The sequence below is a fragment of the Wallemia ichthyophaga genome (assembly GCF_000400465.1).
Source record: "Wallemia ichthyophaga EXF-994 unplaced genomic scaffold scaffold4, whole genome shotgun sequence".
NCBI lineage: Eukaryota > Fungi > Basidiomycota > Wallemiomycetes > Wallemiales > Wallemiaceae > Wallemia > Wallemia ichthyophaga.
In genome coordinates this window covers 285,689-306,273 of record NW_008806277.1, presented here as the reverse complement: position 1 = coordinate 306,273, position 20,585 = coordinate 285,689, and the positions used below count along the sequence as shown (strand labels likewise).

Genomic DNA, 20,585 nt, shown 5'->3' with positions numbered 1-20,585 from the left:
ACTTCTCATTAAAATAAGGCGCCTTTAAAGCTGCTGAACGTTCGTGCTGTGAAGGCTTAGGAAGGACATTCCCAAAGGGAATATGCATGCAGCAATGTTATCACAGAAATAAATTTCTTCAAATTATCGAAGGCTGTCCTTATTTCCAGATTGTGGTGCGCCAATGACTCAATTTGTGAGATCATTGTCTGTTAGAGCTCTACGACAGCCAAAAAAAGGAGACATACCTTCTTTTGTTCTCAAGAATCAGACAGTCCTAGTTAGATTGTAAGTTGGCTCTTATAAGCGATAAGATATGACTTTGTACTTGCAGATGAAGAATTAAGAGCTTCGGTAGTATAACGGTTAGTACATGGGTCTCATAGTTTATCGCTATGAGCCAATCTACATTGGCGAAATCCCGAAATGGTGGTTCGATTCCGCCCCGAAGCATAGATTTTTGACTTTGGCATCAGTGTCAACTTTTTTTATTTGCACATTACACCGATTAGCTTTAGAAAAGTATTTTTAACATTTTTGGTCGTTTCTAGCCAGATTATGATAGCATGTCAGAAATGGTTTGACTTCTGGCGAAAGGATCCTGGGGTAGTAAAATACATTTAAAACTCTCTTGTAGTTGTATTAAGTTTTGAATGCACGCTTTTGCATAAGCTATACCGTCGCTGTTAGATTAGAGAAGACATACAAAATAGGTGGATAGAGAGGGAGAAGTACCAAATAAGCTTAATATTACGGCTGTGAATATAAGTATGCTATAATTTACATAGATATCTGTGTAGTTGCAGTGTGTGTATCGTGTACATATCTGCAACGACACAGAAGACAGCAGAAAGTAGATAAAAAACACAGCCAATAGAGGGCATAGGCTGTGATTAATAAATAAACACAATAAAATAGGGAATATTGAAGTTTATGGAATTTTTTGTAATTTTGAGTAAATTTGATCAGATGAGAAGAGGCGACAAGTGGCTTGTAGGCTTACATTCATCTTCGACCCAAATGGTTTCCTTGCAACAAAGATCAAGACCTATCGCTAAGAACGTTGGTCGTCTCACCCGCACCCAACTCTACACCAAGCGTGGTCTCTTCAAGGGTCAAAAGAAGGGTGTTGCTCCTCAAAAGGAGGCTCAAGCTGAGTCCAAGACCAAGACCGTTGGTGGCGCGAAGAACGGTGGTCAACGTCAAGTCCCAACCACCAAGGCTCGCGCTTTCTACCCATCTGAGGATGTTGCCGTTCCAACCAAGGCACGTAAGGCCCAACGTCCAACCAAGCTGCGTGAATCTATCACCCCGGGAACCGTCTTGATCTTATTGGCTGGTCGCTTCAGAGGAAAGAGAGTCGTCTTCCTCAAGCAACTCAACTCTGGTCTCTTGCTCGTCACTGGTCCTTTCAAGGTCAACGGTGTCCCTCTCCGTCGCGTTAACCAAGCCTACGTTATCGCTACCTCTACCAAGGTCAACGTTGGTGCTGTTGACGTGAGTTGATGTTGGTATAAAATTCTCACTCGCTTACAAGATTACAGTCATCAAAGCTCAACGACGCTTACTTCGCTAAGCCAGCCGTCAAGAACGCCACCAAGGAAGAGGCATTCTTCGGTGACAAGGTTGAGAAGAAGCAGTACCCTGCTGAGAAGGCCCAAGAGCAAAAGAATGTCGACAAGGCCATCCTTGCTGAGATCAAGAAGGTCGACGGTCTCACCAAGTACCTCAACGCTTCATTCGGTCTCTCACGTGGTGAATTCCCACACGAAGTAGGTTTTTTTTTTGGTGGTAAAGAGTGCCTTACTAACATGAACCCTTTCTAGCTCAAGTTCTAAGCGTGTATGACTAATTGCAGACTTATTTACACATAAATACTTCATTTTAAGCCTGTGATTTATTTTAAATGTCGTTTTGAATATTTTAAAAATTCTTGTACGCGTCGACTATCACCTTGATTAGGTATATCTATGGCCGGCGAGAGAGCAGATGAAGAGATGGAAATCTTAGAGGAGAATAATCCTGAATCCATTGTTTATGGTGGGAGCGCTATTCAGGTACGTTAAAACAAGCTAAATGGCCATAGATTCATCATCACCGCAATCAACGAGCACTTCATCTTTAACGTGGATAAGCTGGTTCTGTTCATTACGTGCGTAGATTGTTCGTCGGTGTGGTGTACTAGTCCTCATGCTTTAGCAGCTGGCCACGAGTACTTTGCAGAAGTTTCCGAGGACTTTATCGAAGACGAATTCAATTTGACAGGATTAGCGGGTATAGTTGGATTTTATAAGGTGATACAGGTTCTTACGTATTGCTACACATCTAAATCCATACTAGGAAGCTCTAGAGATGATACTGGACGTTGAACCAGGTGAGCGTGATAAAACCTGCTCTCTTCTCAATACTAATCCACTTTAGAAGAATCTTTAAAAATACCAGATGTATCCATAGTCGAACACAGCGCTGAAATGCTTTACGGACTCATCCACGCCAGATTCATACTTACAAGAGTTGGTTTGCAGCAAATGGTATGCCACTAGAAGCAGCTACGCCCTAACAATCCTAACTCCAGACAGGTTGAAAAATACGAAAATGGTCACTTTGGATTCTGCCCTCGGTTCTGCTGTCAGTCTTGTCCTGTTGTTCCATGCGGAAGGTCAGATACACCAGGAGTTGATACAGTGAAGCTATACTGTCCAAATTGCATGGACATTTACGTACCTCCAAGCTCTAGATTTCAAGGCGTCGATGGTGAGCTAATTGCGTCCTTAAATACTTCACTCACAGCCCCACCAAGGTTCTTTCTTCGGAACTACATTCCCTCATCTGCTTTTTCATACCTACAAGGATCTTCAACCATCGATCGTACTACCAGTTAACGACGATGACACAGTGGATTATCAAGCAATCGCTGAATCTCATTACAAGCCAGCTGCTACAAAGATATATACACCAAAGATATATGGTTTCAGAATATCAGAAAAGAGTAGATCAGGACCTCGTATGCAATGGCTGAGAATGAGACCGACATCTCAGAAAGAGTTAGATTCTGTTGATAATCAAGGCCGTATTAAGAATTCAAGCATACAACAATTCAACAGAGTACAGGGAGATGGTAGATGGAAGAAGCAGGGCAAGCTGTTTGATGAAGATGACGATGAAGATATTCACAGTGAGTCGGATGAGGAAGAAGAGGGGAAGGCGACACAACAGCAACCAAGTTGACATGTTACACATTGCATTTTATTTACTATTGTTTACCCGAATAATTATAACATATATTTTTCTGCTACAGAATAAATAAGTCTTTTGTCTATTGTTTGTTTATTGCGCGTTGTCTAATGCCAAATGCCTGGTTCTACTGCAGTGGGATGTCTCTAACGAAGCTGAGCACACCAAGTGAGTAATTAGTCAGATCGAACAATCTGTGACACTCTTTGCGCTGAGCCTGAGCTAAGTTTGATAGACTTTCTCTGAGTGAGCTGTCAGATGACAAGATATCCGCGTGAACTCTCAAAGCTAATCCCATCTGTGCTTGTACAGTATCGAAATCTTTCTGCTGACCAAGTCTCTCGCTCAATGCTTTCAAGAAGAGTTCGAGATCTGCAGGCATCAATGATCTAACATCTGCGTCATTGTTGGCGGGTGTTATTCCATGCAAGTAGGTGAAGAGTTGATCCACTGCGATAAGTTAGATTAGGTTAGTCATCAAATTCTGAATCAACGACAAGGCGCGATTTAAACTCACATTTATCAGATTGAGCGGAGTGTAACATTTTCGACAGCTGGGTCTCAATACCGAGAGCACCTTCAACCAGGCGATGAGTATCCTGTTTATCCACATCCATACTCATCTTATCGCCAGAAGTGTTGTTCTGCGTATCCATAAGCGACGGAAGGAAGAAAGGTGCTTGTTCAGGAGCCTTGACTGGTTCAGCTGGTTTATTACGCTCTCTAATTGTATCTAAATTGAGCAACGTTTGCCAGCGAGTGCGAGGCATAGTCGACAGCGTAACCAATCCATCACTTAATTGGTCTTTGATACCGCCGAGCGCATGTTGCACAATAGGTTCACTCTCCAACTGACCAAGCTCCTCATCCTCAACTTCGCCTTGCATAGTTGGGAGTCCAACGTCGATGACATCAGTTTGGGAGATGGGTCGCAGTGGAACCTCCACCAGCTGTGTCTTGTTCGCCCATAGATAGATACCGACGGAATCAGTGTGCGTCGTCGCTACGAAATCTCCTGTAGGAGAGAAGGTGAGGGAGGTGGGCAGACTGGTCACTCGGAATGCATCAACCAACGTCCCCGTTGGAATATCGTATGTCCGTATAATACAGTCATACGATGATGCAACGAGCCATTTAGAGTCTGGGGAGAATGCCTTTGTGTGTCTTGTTAGATAAGCTATTATGCAAACTCATACTTACGATGTCAGACACCCTCTTTGTGAATCCTCTAAATTCACGAACGACACGTCTTGTTTCGATATCTACTAATCGTACGACATTGTCGGCGCATATGGCGGCCATTATTCCGTTGTCTCGCTGCAGAATCAACTGGTGTACACCACCACGCAGTTGCAGCGTATCGATGAGAGCGCCGTTGTGGAAATCGAAGAAATAGAGGAATCCATCCAATGTACTAGCGACGATGGTAGTGTTGAGAGCGTCACTGATGACACCTGAAATAGCCAGTGCATCTTTATTCTCGTACTTGTTCTGTATAGACAGTACACGTCTCTTGATGCCCGACTGCATATTGAATTGATTAATCTTACCTTTATCTGTACCGATGAGACCGTAATTACCGCACACGGATACAGTGACTGATCGAGCGACGCCGTCATCCATCACCAGCTTGTGCTTACCAAGTTTCTTATCTTGGACATGCCAAGTGTAGGAGTCAGCACTGTCGGCATGTGAGGTAAGAACGTCATCCCAGTCTTTAGATCTCTGCGTCGCAAATGCGAGTGATGTAATGGGCGGTAACCTCAACGCAGCCATTGGTAGAGCGAGTTGAGCAGCTTTTCTAGCGAGTGAGCCCTGAGACATTTCGAAACTGCGCGAATCTCTTACTACACTCATGTATCTCAAGCTGTTATCTCTGCCAGCACTGAGAATTGTTTTTCCGTCTTCACCGTAATAGCGTATGTGGTGTGGTGGGGCAGTATGACCAGCTCTGAACTTGAGCAGTCTTGGGAGAACGCTGGGCGAGTCGAATAGCCATTGCTTGGATAGTCGTTAGAATTGTGTTGGATTATATGCACGTTACCTACTTTCACGCTGTTGTCGCCACTGGAAGATATCAATACTGGCTGATTTGGTAGGAACTCTATCTTGGATGTAGATTCACTGTGTGCGTCTCTTAACACATTGACTAATCTACCACCTTCATTGAGATTCCAGAATGCTATGTAACCGTTAGATGCGGCTGTAGCCATGATATGTTCACCATCAGTCCTGAAAGTGATGCTATTGATGGAGAGATCGCCATCCATACGCATTCTTAGGAGTTCTTCATCAGATTTGATATCGTAGAGTGAAATTAGACCGTCAGAGTAACCAATGGCGAGAACATCAATTGCAGGAGATTGCTCGAGGGAAGTAATAGCCTCTGTAGAAGGCCTTGGAAGACTTCTTCGAAGGTGAGTTGATTGGAAGGAGTGAATGAGTGATCTTGTTCTTATATTCCACAACTGTAAATCACCTTGAGCAGATGCTACAACGATTTTATTGAGATAAGTGGATGGATGGAGGATCTGAGTGGCAGTGAAATTGAAAGGGAATTGAATCTCGTGTGAGAATTCTGATTTAGCATTTGAATGATTATCAAAAACGATTAGACCATTTCCATTAGCTCTGAGTGCGAGTAATTGACTACCGAAGAGCGTGATAGTGCCCAGTTCTGAAGGCTCAGGGTATTCAAATTTAGAAATTTGTTTACCCCTACTATACTTGATCAAATGAGGACCGGCAGAGACATAAACGTATGTACCATCATTTGCAATAGAGTTGATTGGATTTTCACAATCTGGGGAAACAAAGAGAAGGCGCATGGTAGAAAGATCCCACATAGCCCAGCTATTTCCTAAGCACGTTACAATCTGAGCAGATAATTTATTTGCGTCTCTAGTGGATCTAGATAGGATATTGAAGGGAATATCATTGGTAACGAATCCTAGAGCTCTGAATGGAGCAAATAGCCTTGGTTGGATTGATTTGATTGGTTGATTTGGTTGGGTTGGCTGTATTGACTGTGTTGGCTTCGTAGATTTTTGCTTTTTACGAGCAGGTGCCATGGTTAAGAGGAAAGGGAAGAGGTGAATAATAATTTAAATGAATAAATAATAAGGTAAATAAATTTAAATTTAAAAATACTTTTTATGGTTTTATGAAAATTAGGCTTAGCCACTTGAGCCATTGAGGAGATATACACACATCTCAGTATACAACGATCAACAAATTAAATGGCCCAATTCGTTCCATCTCCGGCAGTACGCTTGAGAATTGTTTAAACAGCTCACGCTAATATTCCCTTGTTTAGACTGTGTCAGCAGAAACGACTGGCCACGCTCCAGACGATGCAGACGCTCAAACGAGGCTGCCTTCAATATGCGTTGATTATCTCAGCCACGAATGGGATGAGGAGGATGTTTGGACAAGCTGGAGATCAATGACAAAGCATAAGAATGATATTTCAAATGGTATTCGATTAGAGAACGCTAGTTGGAGAACTTGGTGGAAGCAACGGAATAAACTGAAGACTATTAGCCCTGAGACTTTGAATTGGTAGGGTTTTTATTGGTTAGTTCGAGCCATTTCTCACACGTATGTAGGCTCAAAGATAGTGACGTTACTTGGCTATATGGTCCACTACACACCGCTGTCGATCCAGTTCCAAAACCAAAAGCATCCACTTTAGAGGATCACATCGATTTAGATCAAGGTCATGGTACAAAACCCATCTTGAAGCATCGCACTATATCTGAGTTACTAACGATGCCTTCCCAACAATCCCCTTCAATTGATGCTATACCTGATGATGATCAGTCTGATGTTCCTTCTGACTTTCAGTCTGATACTAGCCCTGGTTCCTCCGTCGCTGCTTCCCCTACTGAGCCCAAGAGACCAAAATTCCAAGTGTCTCACTCTGAACCTTTGATAAAAGCTGCTTTACACAACAGTGACTCTGTCAATCAACAGTACAATGAATCTGAATCTTCAAAGCACATGACACCTAATCCTACTACCTCCGACGGTGACGCCAGCAACAGCTCTGGTGCCAGCAAGAGACATATCACTTTTAACAACTTTGTTGAACAGAGAATTTCCTTGGACGAACCAGAACGTGTTGCAGAAGATCCCATCGCTTCCCCCAACGAAGAAAATTTTTCAAGTGAGGATGAAGGTTTAACTTTTAGGAGCAGATCTACGTCAAACAATATATCTTCCAAATCCAGGACAAGGTCATCTAGCGTAGCCTCCGACTTATCCTCGATACCTGCACCTGATCACATTACCATTGCGGAAATTGAACCTACTCAATTGAAAACGAATCCACATGGTTCAGATGATGAGGATAATGAATATGATGTAGTTCCAGAGGCTCCAGGTGATAGCAATCCAGATTATGTTCCAACTGCTCGCAGGTCTTCTTTCTACAACAACTCCTCAGATGAAGACAGCCCTGTTTCACAACCATCAGCCGCACTTCGAGCTGAACCTCCTTTAGCCTCACCTGCCCATGGTTTTCATCCGGGTGCATGGGAGGATAATGACGAATTCGATTATTTTACTGGAAGATTTGATGACTTTGATGATGATGATGATGATGACAAGGAGATTGAAGATATAAGCCAACAACCACCAAGCACACAAAGCACACAAAGCACACAAAGCGCTCATCAGCAACCGACAGTACGTAAAGGTGTATTGAAAAAGACACCAAGCTTTGATAAGAATATTGCATCAGCAGCTGCAGTACCTTCAACCTCAGTTGGACCTGGACCCTCTGAAGAGCGTGGTAGACGACTCTAGATAGTATCTATCTAATTGCGAATAAAACCGGACTTGAAGATAATTGAACATTTTACACAATCTATCGTTTAAATAATTTGTATTTCCCATTGTCATTTCATGTATGACGAAATGTTTCAGATTTTAATAATTATTGGCGTGTAAATTCCGTTGACTTAATTGTGAAAATTGGCTCTTCATCGCCCCACATTTACCCCACATTACTTACCATCAACTTTAAACAACACAGCTGATGCAGTTTGTCACTACAAAGGTAGCATTTGAAGAGAACCCAAACAATCTGGCACCAAGAATGCCTTGGCCACGAGACAGAAGCTTTTACACATCTCAAATATCAAAGCCAACGTATACATCACGAGAACCACTGCCAGTACAACTTACATTGAGTGGAAATGAGTTAGATGTTCCGCTCAATCCACCGCACTCTCCAAAACGTAAGTTTAGTAAGAAGAGTGAAGCTACGCAGCTAGCAGAACAAGAGAAATTCAATTCACACAAGAAAGAAAGCTGCGGAAATATCTTCAACCTATCAGCCAAATTGTGGTTTTGGAATGTGGGTAGAATTGGGTAACACTTAATGAAATACGAGCTACATTGACTGTCTCGTTAGGACCAGCTCACTCTTGTTTTGGATCCACTCAACCGTCCACGAGAGGTTTCTAAAAAACATCAAAGAAGACGCTCTTCTGTACTCAGAGCTCTGGGTAAAGGCGGTATTCCGGCAGATGCTTCTGTGGATCATAAACGCAAATCTTCACTCTTGTCTCTCCTCGATGAGCCTGCAAGTACAGAGCAGCAGAACGTTAGAAGAAGAGGTAGCATTCTTGAAGCTATCAAGAGACGTTCTTCTTCTAGTAATGATAGCCATACTACTGCGGTGGACGAAGAATCGGAGCAAGTGGAGGGACTGGGAGAACAAGCTCAACAGCAAGAGGAAGAGAAAGGTCCAACATTCAACCTCAATTGGTATGAGACTGGTGATGAGACTCACAAAGATGACGAGCATCAAGGCACACAAAAACCACGCAGATGGTCTACGCAGGATACCGACCTTGCTCAACACAAACCCTTTCCTCTCTATATCAACGATCAAGCGCTAACGAGTATAAACGTTCCATTCAGTAAGATAACGTCAATCCACACTACGCAATTGAAGAGAGACAAATCAACGACAATCACACCACCTGGTTCTCCAAACTCGCGCAAAGCGAGTGTGGCATTCGAGCAACCAGAGACACCATTAAATGAGAAAGAGAAAGCGCATGAAAAATCTATACCATCGGAGGGATCACGTAAAATTGCGAGCAAACCAGCAACGATTGAAATTGAGGTGCACGATCCATCTAACACCAGGCATAACCAGTCCAATGGTACAGTCAGTTTTGAATTCTGGGATACTCTAAGCGGTCAAGTTGAAGCTGACATCGTGCTCAAATATATTGATATGGTTAGGAAAAATAACAATCAAGCTCCACAGGATATTAAGAGAGCTGCCAAAGATCTCGTACAGTCAGAGGAGCGCACGCACGAGCGCAGTCCGATCGCTTGACTCAATCCAACCAATAGCCTTTATTTATCTTCCAGTTACGATTACGATTACGATTACGATTACGACATTTTTACAAAGTCTTATAATGTACAATTCTACATATACTCCTCTCCCTTCTCACTCTCACTATCACTCCATTCAGACAGATTGTCACTCTGGGCGTAGCTGTCCTCCCGCCAGTGATCCCCAAGCAATGGATCTTGTGATAGAATGGTGTACCAAGTCAGCTCCGACGGCATTTTGAGCGGATTTGCGGCGCTGTTGTTAAGCTCTGCTGCTGCTTGCTCTGAGTTGCTGTCTGATTTTCTGCTAAGCAGTATCTAGACGTACGTCAGTGTATAAAAAAGTAATACGCGAATAACGACGTACAACCAGCCATAAGCTCATTAAGATCTGATCTTTCTGTGAATTGTGAGTTTTACTAGCCCTTCACCACCACCAAACCCACTCTCTCCGAATCGACAGCATCAAGGATGCCCTTGATGTTTGTCATTATTCTTCGAATAGCAATAGCAGTCTCATCACATCCAACCACCTTATACTTGTCGTACAGCTCATCAATCTTTGCGCCAATTTCTGCCGGTATAGGGCGTGAATTGAGAGTATTTTGATTCAATCGTCGCGTAACAGTTTTAATAGCAGATGGCTTATTCTCATTCAGCGTACTCAGAAGCCCGCCAATCGTTTTCTCATTCACAAGAACCTTTCTGCTCATCTTTACGCGTCTTGCTTGTTATCTCAAACGGCCATCGACCACCACCACTAGCGGCGGCAAGGCGATGAAGAGATGACAGTAAAATATTTATGCGTTGCTGAAAAACCTTCGATATCGAAATCAATCACCCAGATCCTCTCATCGGGCAGCTTCAATACACGCAGCACTTCGAGCAAATTCATAAAAAACTATGACTTCAGTTATAAAATGTCTGGGTATAACGGTCGCCAGGTAGATTTCACTGTCACTGCCGTTGCTGGTCATCTCACCACGGCTGAATTCCCCAAAGAGATGCGCAAATGGCACAGTTGCGATCCTGTCCAATTATTTAATGGGAGAGTGGAGATAAGCACATCAAGCAGCATGTCTGCTATAGAGAATAATCTCAAAAGTGAAGCTAGACGCGCGAGTCATCTGATGATATGGACAGATTGCGATCGTGAAGGTGAACATATTGGATCAGAGATTGTGAATGTATGCAGACAGGCCAATCCGAGAATTGAAGTGATTCGGGCGAAGTTTTCAGCTATCATACCCAATCAGATTCATCACGCTGCTCGTAATCCTGTTATGTTGGATATGAAGCAGGTTCGCGCTGTTGAGACGCGTATTGAATTGGATTTACGCATCGGTGCCGCTTTTACTAGACTAATGACTCTCAATTTATCAAAACAGGTGGCGGAGCTCGACGGGAAGCTGATATCATACGGTAAGGGAGCTCTATTTCCACCAGCTTGCTCTGCTCATCTGATTATCAGGACCTTGTCAATTTCCAACTTTGGGTTTCGTAGTCGATCAATACCAGCGTATAAAGGATTTTATTACGGAAAATTTCTGGTACATCTTCCTCTCTATCAACCATCGTGAAGAAAATGGCAGAAAGAAAGCTGTGACATTCAACTGGAAACGTGATCGACTGTTTGATGCTCAGATTGCCTTCTTGCTGTATGAGAGATGCATCACTAATCCCACAGCAAGAGTGACCAAAGTGGAGACCAAGCCACACACTAAATACAAGCCCTACCCTTTGACTACAGTTGAGCTACAGAAATCTGGATCTCGGTTGCTAAAACTTTCTCCGAAACAAGTCTTGGATGTGAGTGGTAAAAAAACAAGTAAAAAGCTAAGCTGATGACAGAACAGATAGCTGAAAAATTATATCAACAGGGCTTTCTTTCATATCCACGTACAGAAACAGACCAATACGATCCATCGTTCAACTTCGAATCGCTGATAGAAAAGCAGACAGCCAACTCAACATGGGGAGAATATGCACAGTCACTTCAATTTGATAGATTTGATAGACCACGTAACGGAAAGAAGAACGACAAGGCGCATCCACCGATCCATCCTACCGCCCATGCACCGTCATTATCTGGAAATGAGAAGCGAGTATATGAGTTAATTACACGCAGATTTCTTGCTAGTTGCTCCAAAGATGCTAAAGGAAAGAACACAACCGCTGAGTTAGAGATGGCTGGAGAGATATTTAAAGCGTCGGGGTCTGTCCTGATTGAGAAGAACTATTTAGAGGTATACATCTACGAGAAATGGTCAAATCAAACCATACCTAATTTTGAACAGGGTGAGGTATTTCAGCCGTCTATTTGCGAATTAAGAGAGGGTAAAACTACACCACCGACATTGCTCACTGAAGCTGATCTCGTCTCTTTGATGGACAAGAATGGTATAGGCACTGATGCCACTATTGCTGAACATATACACAAAATTATCGACAGAGAATATGTCATGGAGCACAAATTGGGATCTACCAAGTACCTTGTACCTTCTACGCTCGGCGTTGCACTAGTTGAAGGATACAATAAGATGAATTTCGACAAGAGTTTCGCTAAACCTCAACTCAGGCGGGAGAACGAGGAAAAGATGAACATGATAGGTGAAGGTATAGCCCAGAAGAGTGACGTTTTGCTCGAATCGATTAATCAGTATAGAGATATATACAACAGATCAGCCCTTCAATTTGCAACTCTGGTGAATAGTGTGAAGCACTACCTACAGAATGCTGATGCATTTGATGACAATGTCATTGCGGAGAATGATCAAAATGCCCGAGGCGAAGACGAAGGCGGTGGCGGGTTTGGTGGATTCAATAATAACAACAACAACGACAATAGCGATAGCGATATGGATGATGCACCTCCGCCTCCTCGCGGCAGAGGGCGACCGCGCGGAACGACTAGTCAACGCACGACAGGTGCAAGCAGAACAAGTCGGAGCAATGGTAACGCATCTGAATTCAGAGTAACGCAGATGTATGAACCACCAACAAAGTCCAACTCTAATCACAAAGCTCAACCGCCAAAAGAGGGTCAAGTGCGCTGCAAATGTGACCTCTCAGCTAAACGATTCGTCACCTCACAAGGTGCAAATAAAGGCAGGGCATTTTGGAAATGTCCCAATACTTCAAAGACTGCGCAATGTGGTTTCTGGTCATGGGAGGATTCAATGGATAGTCCAAATACATCTGCTCAAGTTGTTGATGATAGTGAGGAAGATTTGTTGGGTGATGAATTGATCGCAGATGATGATGGTGAGATCCCCTACTGCGATCTTTGCAGTAGGAACGGACATTGGCCGGCAAGATGTACCAATCCGACAACAGGACCTGCACCTAAATCCACATCCACTGTAAAATCCAAGAAGTCATCGTCCAGCGGTGTCGGTGTTAATAATACAAAGAAAGGTGACACATGTTACAAGTGTAACAAGAAGGGACACTGGGCTAGCAACTGTCCCAACGAAGGCAAACCCCCAGCAAAAAGAAAAACATATACCAAGAAATCAACACAAAAGAAGCAACGCAGAACATGAAAACGACATTCATTTACTGATATCATCATAGACGTCGAATCTACGTTGGGAATATAATGGAATTCCACTCCTGATACTCGCAAGAAGCTCCACATCTGCATTTGAAATCGATCATTAGCATAGAATCACTTAATTGTAGCAACACCAACCGATATCTGCATATACTATTGATTCATTCTCGTCAGTCTTTGCTATCACTTGGCCTGAGGGGTTGACAACAGTTGAGTGTCCCCACTATTTCCTATTAATTTGGGTAACGCGTGTATAGTTACACTCACTGCATGATACTCTGCTGTTTCGTCTCGGGCTGGACTGCACATAGCGACGTAGAACTAGGAAGTGTGAGAGCGTATAACGTGAGTGTTATCGACCAACTTGGTTATCAACAGCGCTGAGAGTACATAAATGAGATAGCTTTTCACATTGCGGCAAAACCTACCGAGCTCTTTGAAGTAATTCCCAATGCAACGGGCCTGTTGTGGTGTTGAAAGCACCAGGGTAGATCATTGCAACGCATCCTAAACAAAGCAGTACCATGTTAGTGTGACTATGATTGTTATAGGCATATTGATACCTTTGCGCGCTGCTATCATAGCCATTCTGTCGAGTTGTTAGTCATGCCACCGAAATATTACTACTACCCACTCTGGAAATCTGACATCGTAGCAGATACCCAAACCAATCTTTCCGAATGCTACAGAAAGTCAAAGCTGAGATTCAAATTTGAGGATATACTCACGACTATCAACGATAGTAATATCGGAGCCAGCGGTGAGCGTCTCACTTTCCTGATAACGTGATTACTTCATTAGGAGGGATGGTTCGATGGTTGGAGTGTATAAACCCACCTTGAAAGATACTTTGCCAGGAATGTTGATATCGAACAGATGTAATTTCCTATGCTTTCCAACGAGGTTACCATGATCATCGTATACAGTGAGCGTGTTGAATATGCGACCAGTGCTCTCTTCACGCTCTGGGATTGATCCACCAATCAAAAATACCTTAGCCTCTTTGGCTGCTTCGCTAAGCATCTTTATCGACTCACTCAGCTCACCCCGAGCGTGAGCGTGACCTGGCTGAGGGATTGGTTCGGCATATTTCTCAAAGTACTTTACACCATAAGGACTGTTGAAACATTCCTGCAGTACCACTCAGAAACTGCTGTCTAGGGCAATGTATCCTCACTGGCAATACGACTACGTCAGACTTGTTGTCTTTCGAAGCCTCGAGAATTTGGTTTCTGGCTCTGTTCAAATTGCTTGTCTTATCAGCAGTCGTTGCACCTAATTGAATGAGTGATAGTTTGAAGTTACGCATTCTGTTCGATAGCACACTTGACGGTCTAAGCATAAGGCTGGTTAAAATACATTAATCGACATACAACATATAAATAATGTAGATAAGTAAAACCTATTATATCCACGCTAAGAATGATCCTAAGACTGGTCTGTGGTCTGATCTGCCTTCCAATTTCCTCATTTCGTAATCAGTGAGGGAGCTATAATTGATACAATCAACCTGTCCCCTCTGCTTTGGTGGCTCTACCTCCACGGGTGTCTGATGGGCTGCTGTTGAAGCATCACTGTTGGTTTTATCCATTCCACTGTCGAATAGCAAACCGGATGGCTGTTTACCGCTTCCACTTCCGAATAGCGAAGGAAAAGAATGCACAAGCCATTTGGATACTTGCATGCCATCGTTAGAATGAGAAGGTGGTGGTTGATTAGCCTTCGTACTACTTGTATTTGGCTCGCTGAGGTTCGTCGTCAACGACAAATTCTTGGGTGATATTGATGGTGATCCCGTCATTTCGTCCGGCGATAGTAGTTCTGGTGAAGATCTTCCAGCTGTTGTTTCCAACCATGAGAAACTCTTCCTTGACTTCATATCTTTGAGCGGTCTAGGATGATCTATTACATCGTCTCCCTTGGAATTACCAAGTGAATTTGATCTGAAACGAGCGAAAAACTTCTTCTTCTCGTTCTTTTCCTTCTCCTTTCTTTCATTCTTAATTGGAGAAATGTTTGATGAGCCTGCCAAAAAGCTTACTTTGTTAGTCGGACTAAACTTGGGCAACTCTTCGGCAGATCTCGAAGCTTGAAGCTTTGGTCTTGCTATTTCTGTTTCCTCTGAAGGTGGTGGTGGTTGCAAATGTTGCGCTTGTGTTTGAGATGTGCTGTGACTATGGCTATGACGGTTGTGATTTGAGAGATTACTAATACTGAGACTGCTACCTATCTCTTTCAAGCTCCCTTTTGAAGAAGAACGACGACGGAGAACATGAGAGATTGCATTCCCCAATTTTGAGAATTTTCGATTACGTAACCGGTCCATATCCTCAGTCTCGTATGTCAGCATCTGAGATGAGTAAGTGTTAGTTAAATATCATACGCTTGTGAACAAGACACAATTCACTCACAGATCTCCAAAGAATACGATCACACCACGATGGTACACGTTGCTTGGGTGATGAGTCGTACGTCGACTTCAAATCCTCTTCTGGATCATTCGAAGCAGTCTCGTCAATTGCTGAATTGCGCAAGTCATCATCGTGCTTGCTACTAGATGAATGAGACGATTTTCTTAGACTATGCCTCAACTTTCTGGAGAATGAGAGACGACTATATGGTGATGCACCAGCACTAAGTGGTCCGCCGCTGTAACCACTTAAGTTACTGACATCCAAACTTAAATTACGAGGCTTGTGACTAGATTTTGATTCATGCGCAACGCTACTACTACTTCTACGCTTGTTGAGAGATGATTCCATGCTAGATTCAGCTAAACTATTACTCCTCGAATCCGTATCACTAACGACACTACTTCTTTTGGAAAAGTCAACACTAAGCCTGTTACTTGACTGGCGGGAATCGATACTTTTTCTGCTACTATTATTGTCATTTGAAGGTGTAGATATAGGTTTCACAAGCGATCTAAAAGCGTCTTTAACATTCTCCACGGCTTTATCAACATCAACACCGGCAAATAGCTTTGAGTCTTCCAGCTGGGATGCATTAATTGCAGCAATACGCAAAGCTTCGTCATCCTCATCATCACTGCCATCATCAGCGTCAGACGTCAGGCGAGAAGATGCAATTGATGGAGATTTAGCAGTATTTGAAGATGAATGACCGCTTCTAGAAGTAGAAGCAATTGAAGAAAGATCATCGTCATTAATTTCAACAAACTCTGCGGTCGAATCCAATGATGGTCTTGACATATCCGGGGTTGATGTTCTGTTCATCGAACGATTATCCCATGACCTCCGACGCAATGTCCGTGTACGCTTTGCAACATCGTATTTGAATGTAGGGGGGAATTTAATCTCAGCTTCATTGAATCCTTTAAATCCCTGTCCATCCTTCATAACAGAGCGCAATTGATCAAACTCCAACGCAGCTTTGTAGTCTTTGTTCATTATAAGCCAGTCTGCGTGTTTTCGAGTGATATCCACTCTCATATTGAGATCACCCATGATCCACGTAAAGTCGAATCTTTCAGTGACGTCCTCCTTGGAATTCTTTGGATCATTTGGAGACAGGAAAGTATCAACAGCCAAGCTACGCTGAATCTTTTGCATATTTTCTAACCGCTCCGCGAGTCTATGCTCATGTGCTGCCAAATGAGAGTTGATAAAGAGTAATCTTGTATCAGCAATCTTCACACTGGCACCAACGGCTCCTTTATTACCAAGTCTACCGCCTAATAAACCGGCAGTGACGACTGCTGTTGAAGACCCTTCAATGAGATGCTTAGCACCTTTATAGACAAACACGGCAATGTATATGCCCATTAAGCGCTCTTTCACCAATAACTCATATGGACCAGAGCCGTAGCTTGTCTGCTTAGATAGGTCTTTTTCGAACCTGGATGACTTGGAGAAATGACGTTTTATCATTGGTGGTCGGGTAGTTTGCTGAGATTGTTGAGATTGTGAGTTAGCGGAAGTGGAAGGCTGCATTCCGACAGAACTATTTGAAGATTGATTACTTGTGTTAGATTTCTTATCAGCCATAGGAGGAGGGGCTAAAAGGGATTCATTATTGGTTAGTTCGCCGGGAGTTGGAGGAATTTCGGGATTCTGACAAGTACCAGCACCGTGACAAAACCACTGCTCGAGAATACCAGACCAGCCAGATTGTATAGAGGAGTTATGTTGCTCATTAGGGGTAAACTGAGAATTAGAAGAGATGTTAGGAGATTGTACTAGTGGCTGAGACAAATCCAGATTCGATTCATTGTTGGTATCGCGCTTATTCTTATCGCGTAAAGCAACGCTGAAGCCACGCGGGAGGATATTTGAGGTGGTTGGGCACTCCTGACCGGCGACGACGACGAGATGATAAGGATGGGCATCATCGCAATCAAGTTGAGGTAGACGATCAGGGTGTGGATTGGAGGAAGAATTTGGCACAAAAGGGGGAACATGACCTAATAAAACTTCTAAATCGCCTTTAACGAGGGAATCGGCCATATTCCAGGAGACGGTCTTAACTTTAATAGCGGACTTATCGCCGCTGTGAGTAGATTTGGAGTCTTTGAGGCAAGTGGAAGAACTATTAAAGGATTCTGTGGTGATGATAGGGGGAGTTTCAAGTGGAGGACTCGGTGACGGCTGTGAGTGTGACTGATTGTGATTGGCTTTCTTCATCAACGCGTCTAATCTTTCTTCGACAGTTTCCTTGTTCTTGCGATTGGATGAACTAGAAGATGCGTCTGTGCTATGTAAAGAGCTTGTACCTGTGATGCGTGTGAGTTGTTGTGGGATTCCCATATTTCCAAAGTTCACGCACTAGCCGTGGGATTATTTTCATTCAAATTTACAAGCCTGTCAAATGGCTCTAGAAAATCTTTGAATTGCTTTGAAATTTCAAGGTTCATCTCTCATTGAATTTCGTGGTTCAGGACAAGAGATCTCTTACACCTCAACGGCGACAAAGGCGACGACGACGACAACTAAAATGCTGAGATTAAGATCCACTCAATTTAAATCTTTGGCCAAGTCACAGCAGCTTAGATTTGCTGGTGGCGGTCCACACTTGCACGAACCGACTGGCCATCTATTTGCTGAGAAGGTGGGTAGAAGGTATTATAGTACAAACAACCTTAACACACACCTATAGCCACTCCCAAATGGCCAGAAAAGAAAATGGGAAAACTGGGAGCCAATTTACTACTTTGGATTCTATGCAGCCATCGCTGCAGCTGGAATTGGTTATTATTACAAGCCAGATTCAACGTGGGTATTATGTGCATCACTAAACAACCTAACACTCCCTATAGCATACAAACTTGGGCTTCAAACGAAGCAAAGAGTAGAATGGAGCAGAGAGGAGAACTCCCAAAGTACACACCTTCAAACTCAAACTAATTTCATGTCTTTATACTTTCTTATCAAATCAGATTTAGATTCATTCAAAGCTTTACAACCTTCTTAAACGTCAATCAGGTCTTGATCATTCTTGACGCTATCAACAACACCTTTATGCTTCTTTTCATCTTGTGTTTCCTGCTTCTCCTTTTTCTCGTAGTATTCATTCAGTATCTTTGGTGATATTCTGTTCAATTGCTCCTTAGGGAATGAACGCAGTAAATCCCATGCAAGATCCAGCGATTCAAAGATTGTTCTATCCTCATATGCTCCTTGGTTGACGAATTGACTCTCAAACTTATCTAAAAAGTCCAATGCGAGCTTGTCTTCTGTACTAAGCGACTCCTCACCAACTACTGCCTTCATTGCTGCTGCATCTTTACCAACAGCGTATTTTGCATACAACTGATTTGAAACATCTCCATGATCCTTACGTGTAAGACCCTCACCGATTGCGGACTTCATTAACCTAGATAACGATGGTAACACGTTAATCGGTGGGTAAATTTGCTTGTTATTGAGTTGTTGATCGATGAATACCTGTCCTTCCGTAATATATCCTGTCAAATCAGGAATTGGGTGAGTGATATCGTTATTAGGCATAGTGAGAATTGGAATTTGAGTGATAGATCCGCTTCTACCCTCTACACGACCTGCTCTTTCATATATTGTTGCCCTATATTCTGTTAGACGTGGTATCTTTACTCGCAAACTCAAGCCTACAAATCAGTATACATGAAACCTGGGTAACCTCTACGACCTGGAACTTCTTCTCTAGCAGCTGAAACTTCTCTCAAAGCATCAGCGTATGAAGACATGTCTGTCAAGATGGTAAGGACGTGCTTCTCACACTGATAAGCATAATATTCAGCAGTGGTGAGTGCGAGACGTGGAGTAATAATTCTCTCAATCCTATTAAACCTTTGTTAATTTCTGAAAACCAACCAACTAACAACACTATCACGCACGTTGGATCATTAGCAAGGTTGAGGAAGAGAGTGACTCTGTCAAGACTACCATTCTCTTCAAAGTCTTGCTTGAAGAATCTTGCAGTTTCCATGTTCACACCCATAGCGGCGAAAACTATAGAGAAGTTTTCTTCGTGATCATCGTGTATACCCTTAGAAGGACCTTTGGCGGGACCACTGACGAGACCTGCTTGTCTACAGATTTGAGCAGCAATCTCATTGTGAGGTAAACCAGCTGCTGAGAATATAGGTATTTTTTGTCCACGGGCGATTGAATCTGTGGGGATAGGGTGAGTGTGATGATGACGCAATAATGCAGCATCGCACTCATAGTATCAATCTGTAGTGGATTTGTGAGTTGGAGATTCACAAAAAGAGCCCCGACATACAGTTGAGATACCAGTTTGAATCATTTCTTCCGGATAAATACGTGAGTACGGGTTCTGTTTGTGAGAAGCAGTGAGTGAAAGAGCCAGGTTGAGTATAAGGGAAGCATACAATCGGCGAACCTGTAAAGTAAAAGGTAAGAAGCGCATACAGCAACTCACGTGTCATTCTCACCATTGATATCAAGATAGTCCTCAGCAAACACCTTTGGTCCATTGTCAATAGGCTGACCAGAGCCGTTGAATATTCTACCAAGCATGTCCTCGCTGACGGGGAGTTTCATCGACGAGCCAGTGAATTCAATATGGGTGTCTCTAGTATCAACACCAGAGGTACCTTCGAAAACTTGTACGACGGCCTTCTTACCAGAGACCTCCAAGACCTGGCCACGACGTTTCGAGCCATCTGGGAGAGTGAGCTGAACGATTTCGTTGTACTGGCCGAGCTTGACGTTATCGAGGATGACGAGTGGACTGCGCTGTGTGAGCGGAGAGAGAGGAAAGGCACGACGACGAACCCATTGACTGCAGAGACCGTTCTGTAGTCTAGATACTGTGTGAGATATGTGATTGGCTGGTGTACATTCAACGCACCCAATCTAGGATCGACTTGGTATTCTTTCGTGGCGGCTTTGGCGTTCAAATCGAAAGCCCTGAATTGAAAAATCAGGTAAATTGAGCATTCTTATATGAATAATTGCAGCTCACTCGTTACTTGTGATTCGGGGATCTGTCATTA

At 43.2% G+C, this 20,585-nt stretch overlaps 10 protein-coding genes and 1 non-coding gene across 11 annotated transcripts; 7 read left to right on the top strand and 4 right to left on the bottom strand.

Moving 5' to 3' along the window:
* The first annotated feature begins 327 nt into the window (after positions 1-327).
* Positions 328-432, top strand: J056_004978. The gene has a single exon. It is a non-coding gene; the product is annotated as a tRNA-Met (tRNA).
* A 567-nt stretch (positions 433-999) lies between these two features.
* Positions 1,000-1,817, top strand: J056_003409 (60S ribosomal protein L6; the record flags this gene model as incomplete). The annotated part of the gene is made up of 3 exons (XM_009268632.1): positions 1,000-1,476; positions 1,524-1,751; positions 1,806-1,817. The coding sequence occupies 3 exons, from the start codon at positions 1,000-1,002 to the stop codon at positions 1,815-1,817; spliced, it is 717 nt and encodes a 238-aa protein (XP_009266907.1).
* Positions 1,818-1,949: 132 nt separating this feature from the next.
* Positions 1,950-3,207, top strand: J056_003408 (Casein kinase II subunit beta-1; the record flags this gene model as incomplete). Its single annotated transcript, XM_009268631.1, has 7 exons — positions 1,950-2,019; positions 2,066-2,131; positions 2,182-2,273; positions 2,320-2,353; positions 2,401-2,510; positions 2,559-2,733; positions 2,780-3,207. The coding sequence occupies 7 exons, from the start codon at positions 1,950-1,952 to the stop codon at positions 3,205-3,207; spliced, it is 975 nt and encodes a 324-aa protein (XP_009266906.1).
* A 133-nt stretch (positions 3,208-3,340) lies between these two features.
* J056_003407 (uncharacterized protein) lies at positions 3,341-6,284 on the bottom strand (the record flags this gene model as incomplete). Its single annotated transcript, XM_009268630.1, has 4 exons — positions 3,341-3,663; positions 3,731-4,367; positions 4,414-5,214; positions 5,262-6,284. The coding sequence occupies 4 exons, from the start codon at positions 6,282-6,284 to the stop codon at positions 3,341-3,343; spliced, it is 2,784 nt and encodes a 927-aa protein (XP_009266905.1).
* A 168-nt stretch (positions 6,285-6,452) lies between these two features.
* Positions 6,453-8,022, top strand: J056_003406 (uncharacterized protein; the record flags this gene model as incomplete). Its single annotated transcript, XM_009268629.1, has 3 exons — positions 6,453-6,479; positions 6,530-6,774; positions 6,822-8,022. The coding sequence occupies 3 exons, from the start codon at positions 6,453-6,455 to the stop codon at positions 8,020-8,022; spliced, it is 1,473 nt and encodes a 490-aa protein (XP_009266904.1).
* A 232-nt stretch (positions 8,023-8,254) lies between these two features.
* J056_003405 (uncharacterized protein) lies at positions 8,255-9,571 on the top strand (the record flags this gene model as incomplete). Its single annotated transcript, XM_009268628.1, has 2 exons — positions 8,255-8,575; positions 8,633-9,571. 2 exons carry the CDS (start codon positions 8,255-8,257, stop codon positions 9,569-9,571), a joined length of 1,260 nt encoding a protein of 419 aa, XP_009266903.1.
* Positions 9,572-9,666: 95 nt separating this feature from the next.
* Positions 9,667-10,286, bottom strand: J056_003404 (uncharacterized protein; the record flags this gene model as incomplete). Its single annotated transcript, XM_009268627.1, has 3 exons — positions 9,667-9,891; positions 9,941-9,973; positions 10,020-10,286. The coding sequence occupies 3 exons, from the start codon at positions 10,284-10,286 to the stop codon at positions 9,667-9,669; spliced, it is 525 nt and encodes a 174-aa protein (XP_009266902.1).
* Positions 10,287-10,358: 72 nt separating this feature from the next.
* Positions 10,359-13,118, top strand: J056_003403 (DNA topoisomerase 3; the record flags this gene model as incomplete). The annotated part of the gene is made up of 3 exons (XM_009268626.1): positions 10,359-10,995; positions 11,045-11,382; positions 11,430-13,118. The coding sequence occupies 3 exons, from the start codon at positions 10,359-10,361 to the stop codon at positions 13,116-13,118; spliced, it is 2,664 nt and encodes an 887-aa protein (XP_009266901.1).
* Positions 13,119-13,247: 129 nt separating this feature from the next.
* Positions 13,248-18,002, bottom strand: J056_003402 (UPF0012 hydrolase C26A3.11; the record flags this gene model as incomplete). Its single annotated transcript, XM_009268625.1, has 12 exons — positions 13,248-13,352; positions 13,397-13,450; positions 13,494-13,509; positions 13,558-13,636; positions 13,693-13,718; positions 13,764-13,812; positions 13,858-13,906; positions 13,967-14,260; positions 14,307-14,463; positions 14,545-15,479; positions 15,541-17,861; positions 17,915-18,002. The coding sequence occupies 12 exons, from the start codon at positions 18,000-18,002 to the stop codon at positions 13,248-13,250; spliced, it is 4,173 nt and encodes a 1,390-aa protein (XP_009266900.1).
* An 80-nt stretch (positions 18,003-18,082) lies between these two features.
* Positions 18,083-18,492, top strand: J056_003401 (uncharacterized protein; the record flags this gene model as incomplete). The annotated part of the gene is made up of 3 exons (XM_009268624.1): positions 18,083-18,196; positions 18,245-18,360; positions 18,405-18,492. The coding sequence occupies 3 exons, from the start codon at positions 18,083-18,085 to the stop codon at positions 18,490-18,492; spliced, it is 318 nt and encodes a 105-aa protein (XP_009266899.1).
* Positions 18,493-18,555: 63 nt separating this feature from the next.
* J056_003400 (V-type proton ATPase subunit B) lies at positions 18,556-20,583 on the bottom strand (the record flags this gene model as incomplete). Its single annotated transcript, XM_009268623.1, has 10 exons — positions 18,556-19,168; positions 19,216-19,404; positions 19,461-19,737; positions 19,788-19,800; positions 19,850-19,903; positions 19,959-19,969; positions 20,022-20,320; positions 20,365-20,392; positions 20,441-20,499; positions 20,555-20,583. The coding sequence occupies 10 exons, from the start codon at positions 20,581-20,583 to the stop codon at positions 18,556-18,558; spliced, it is 1,572 nt and encodes a 523-aa protein (XP_009266898.1).
* Between the last annotated feature and the right edge of the window lie 2 nt (positions 20,584-20,585).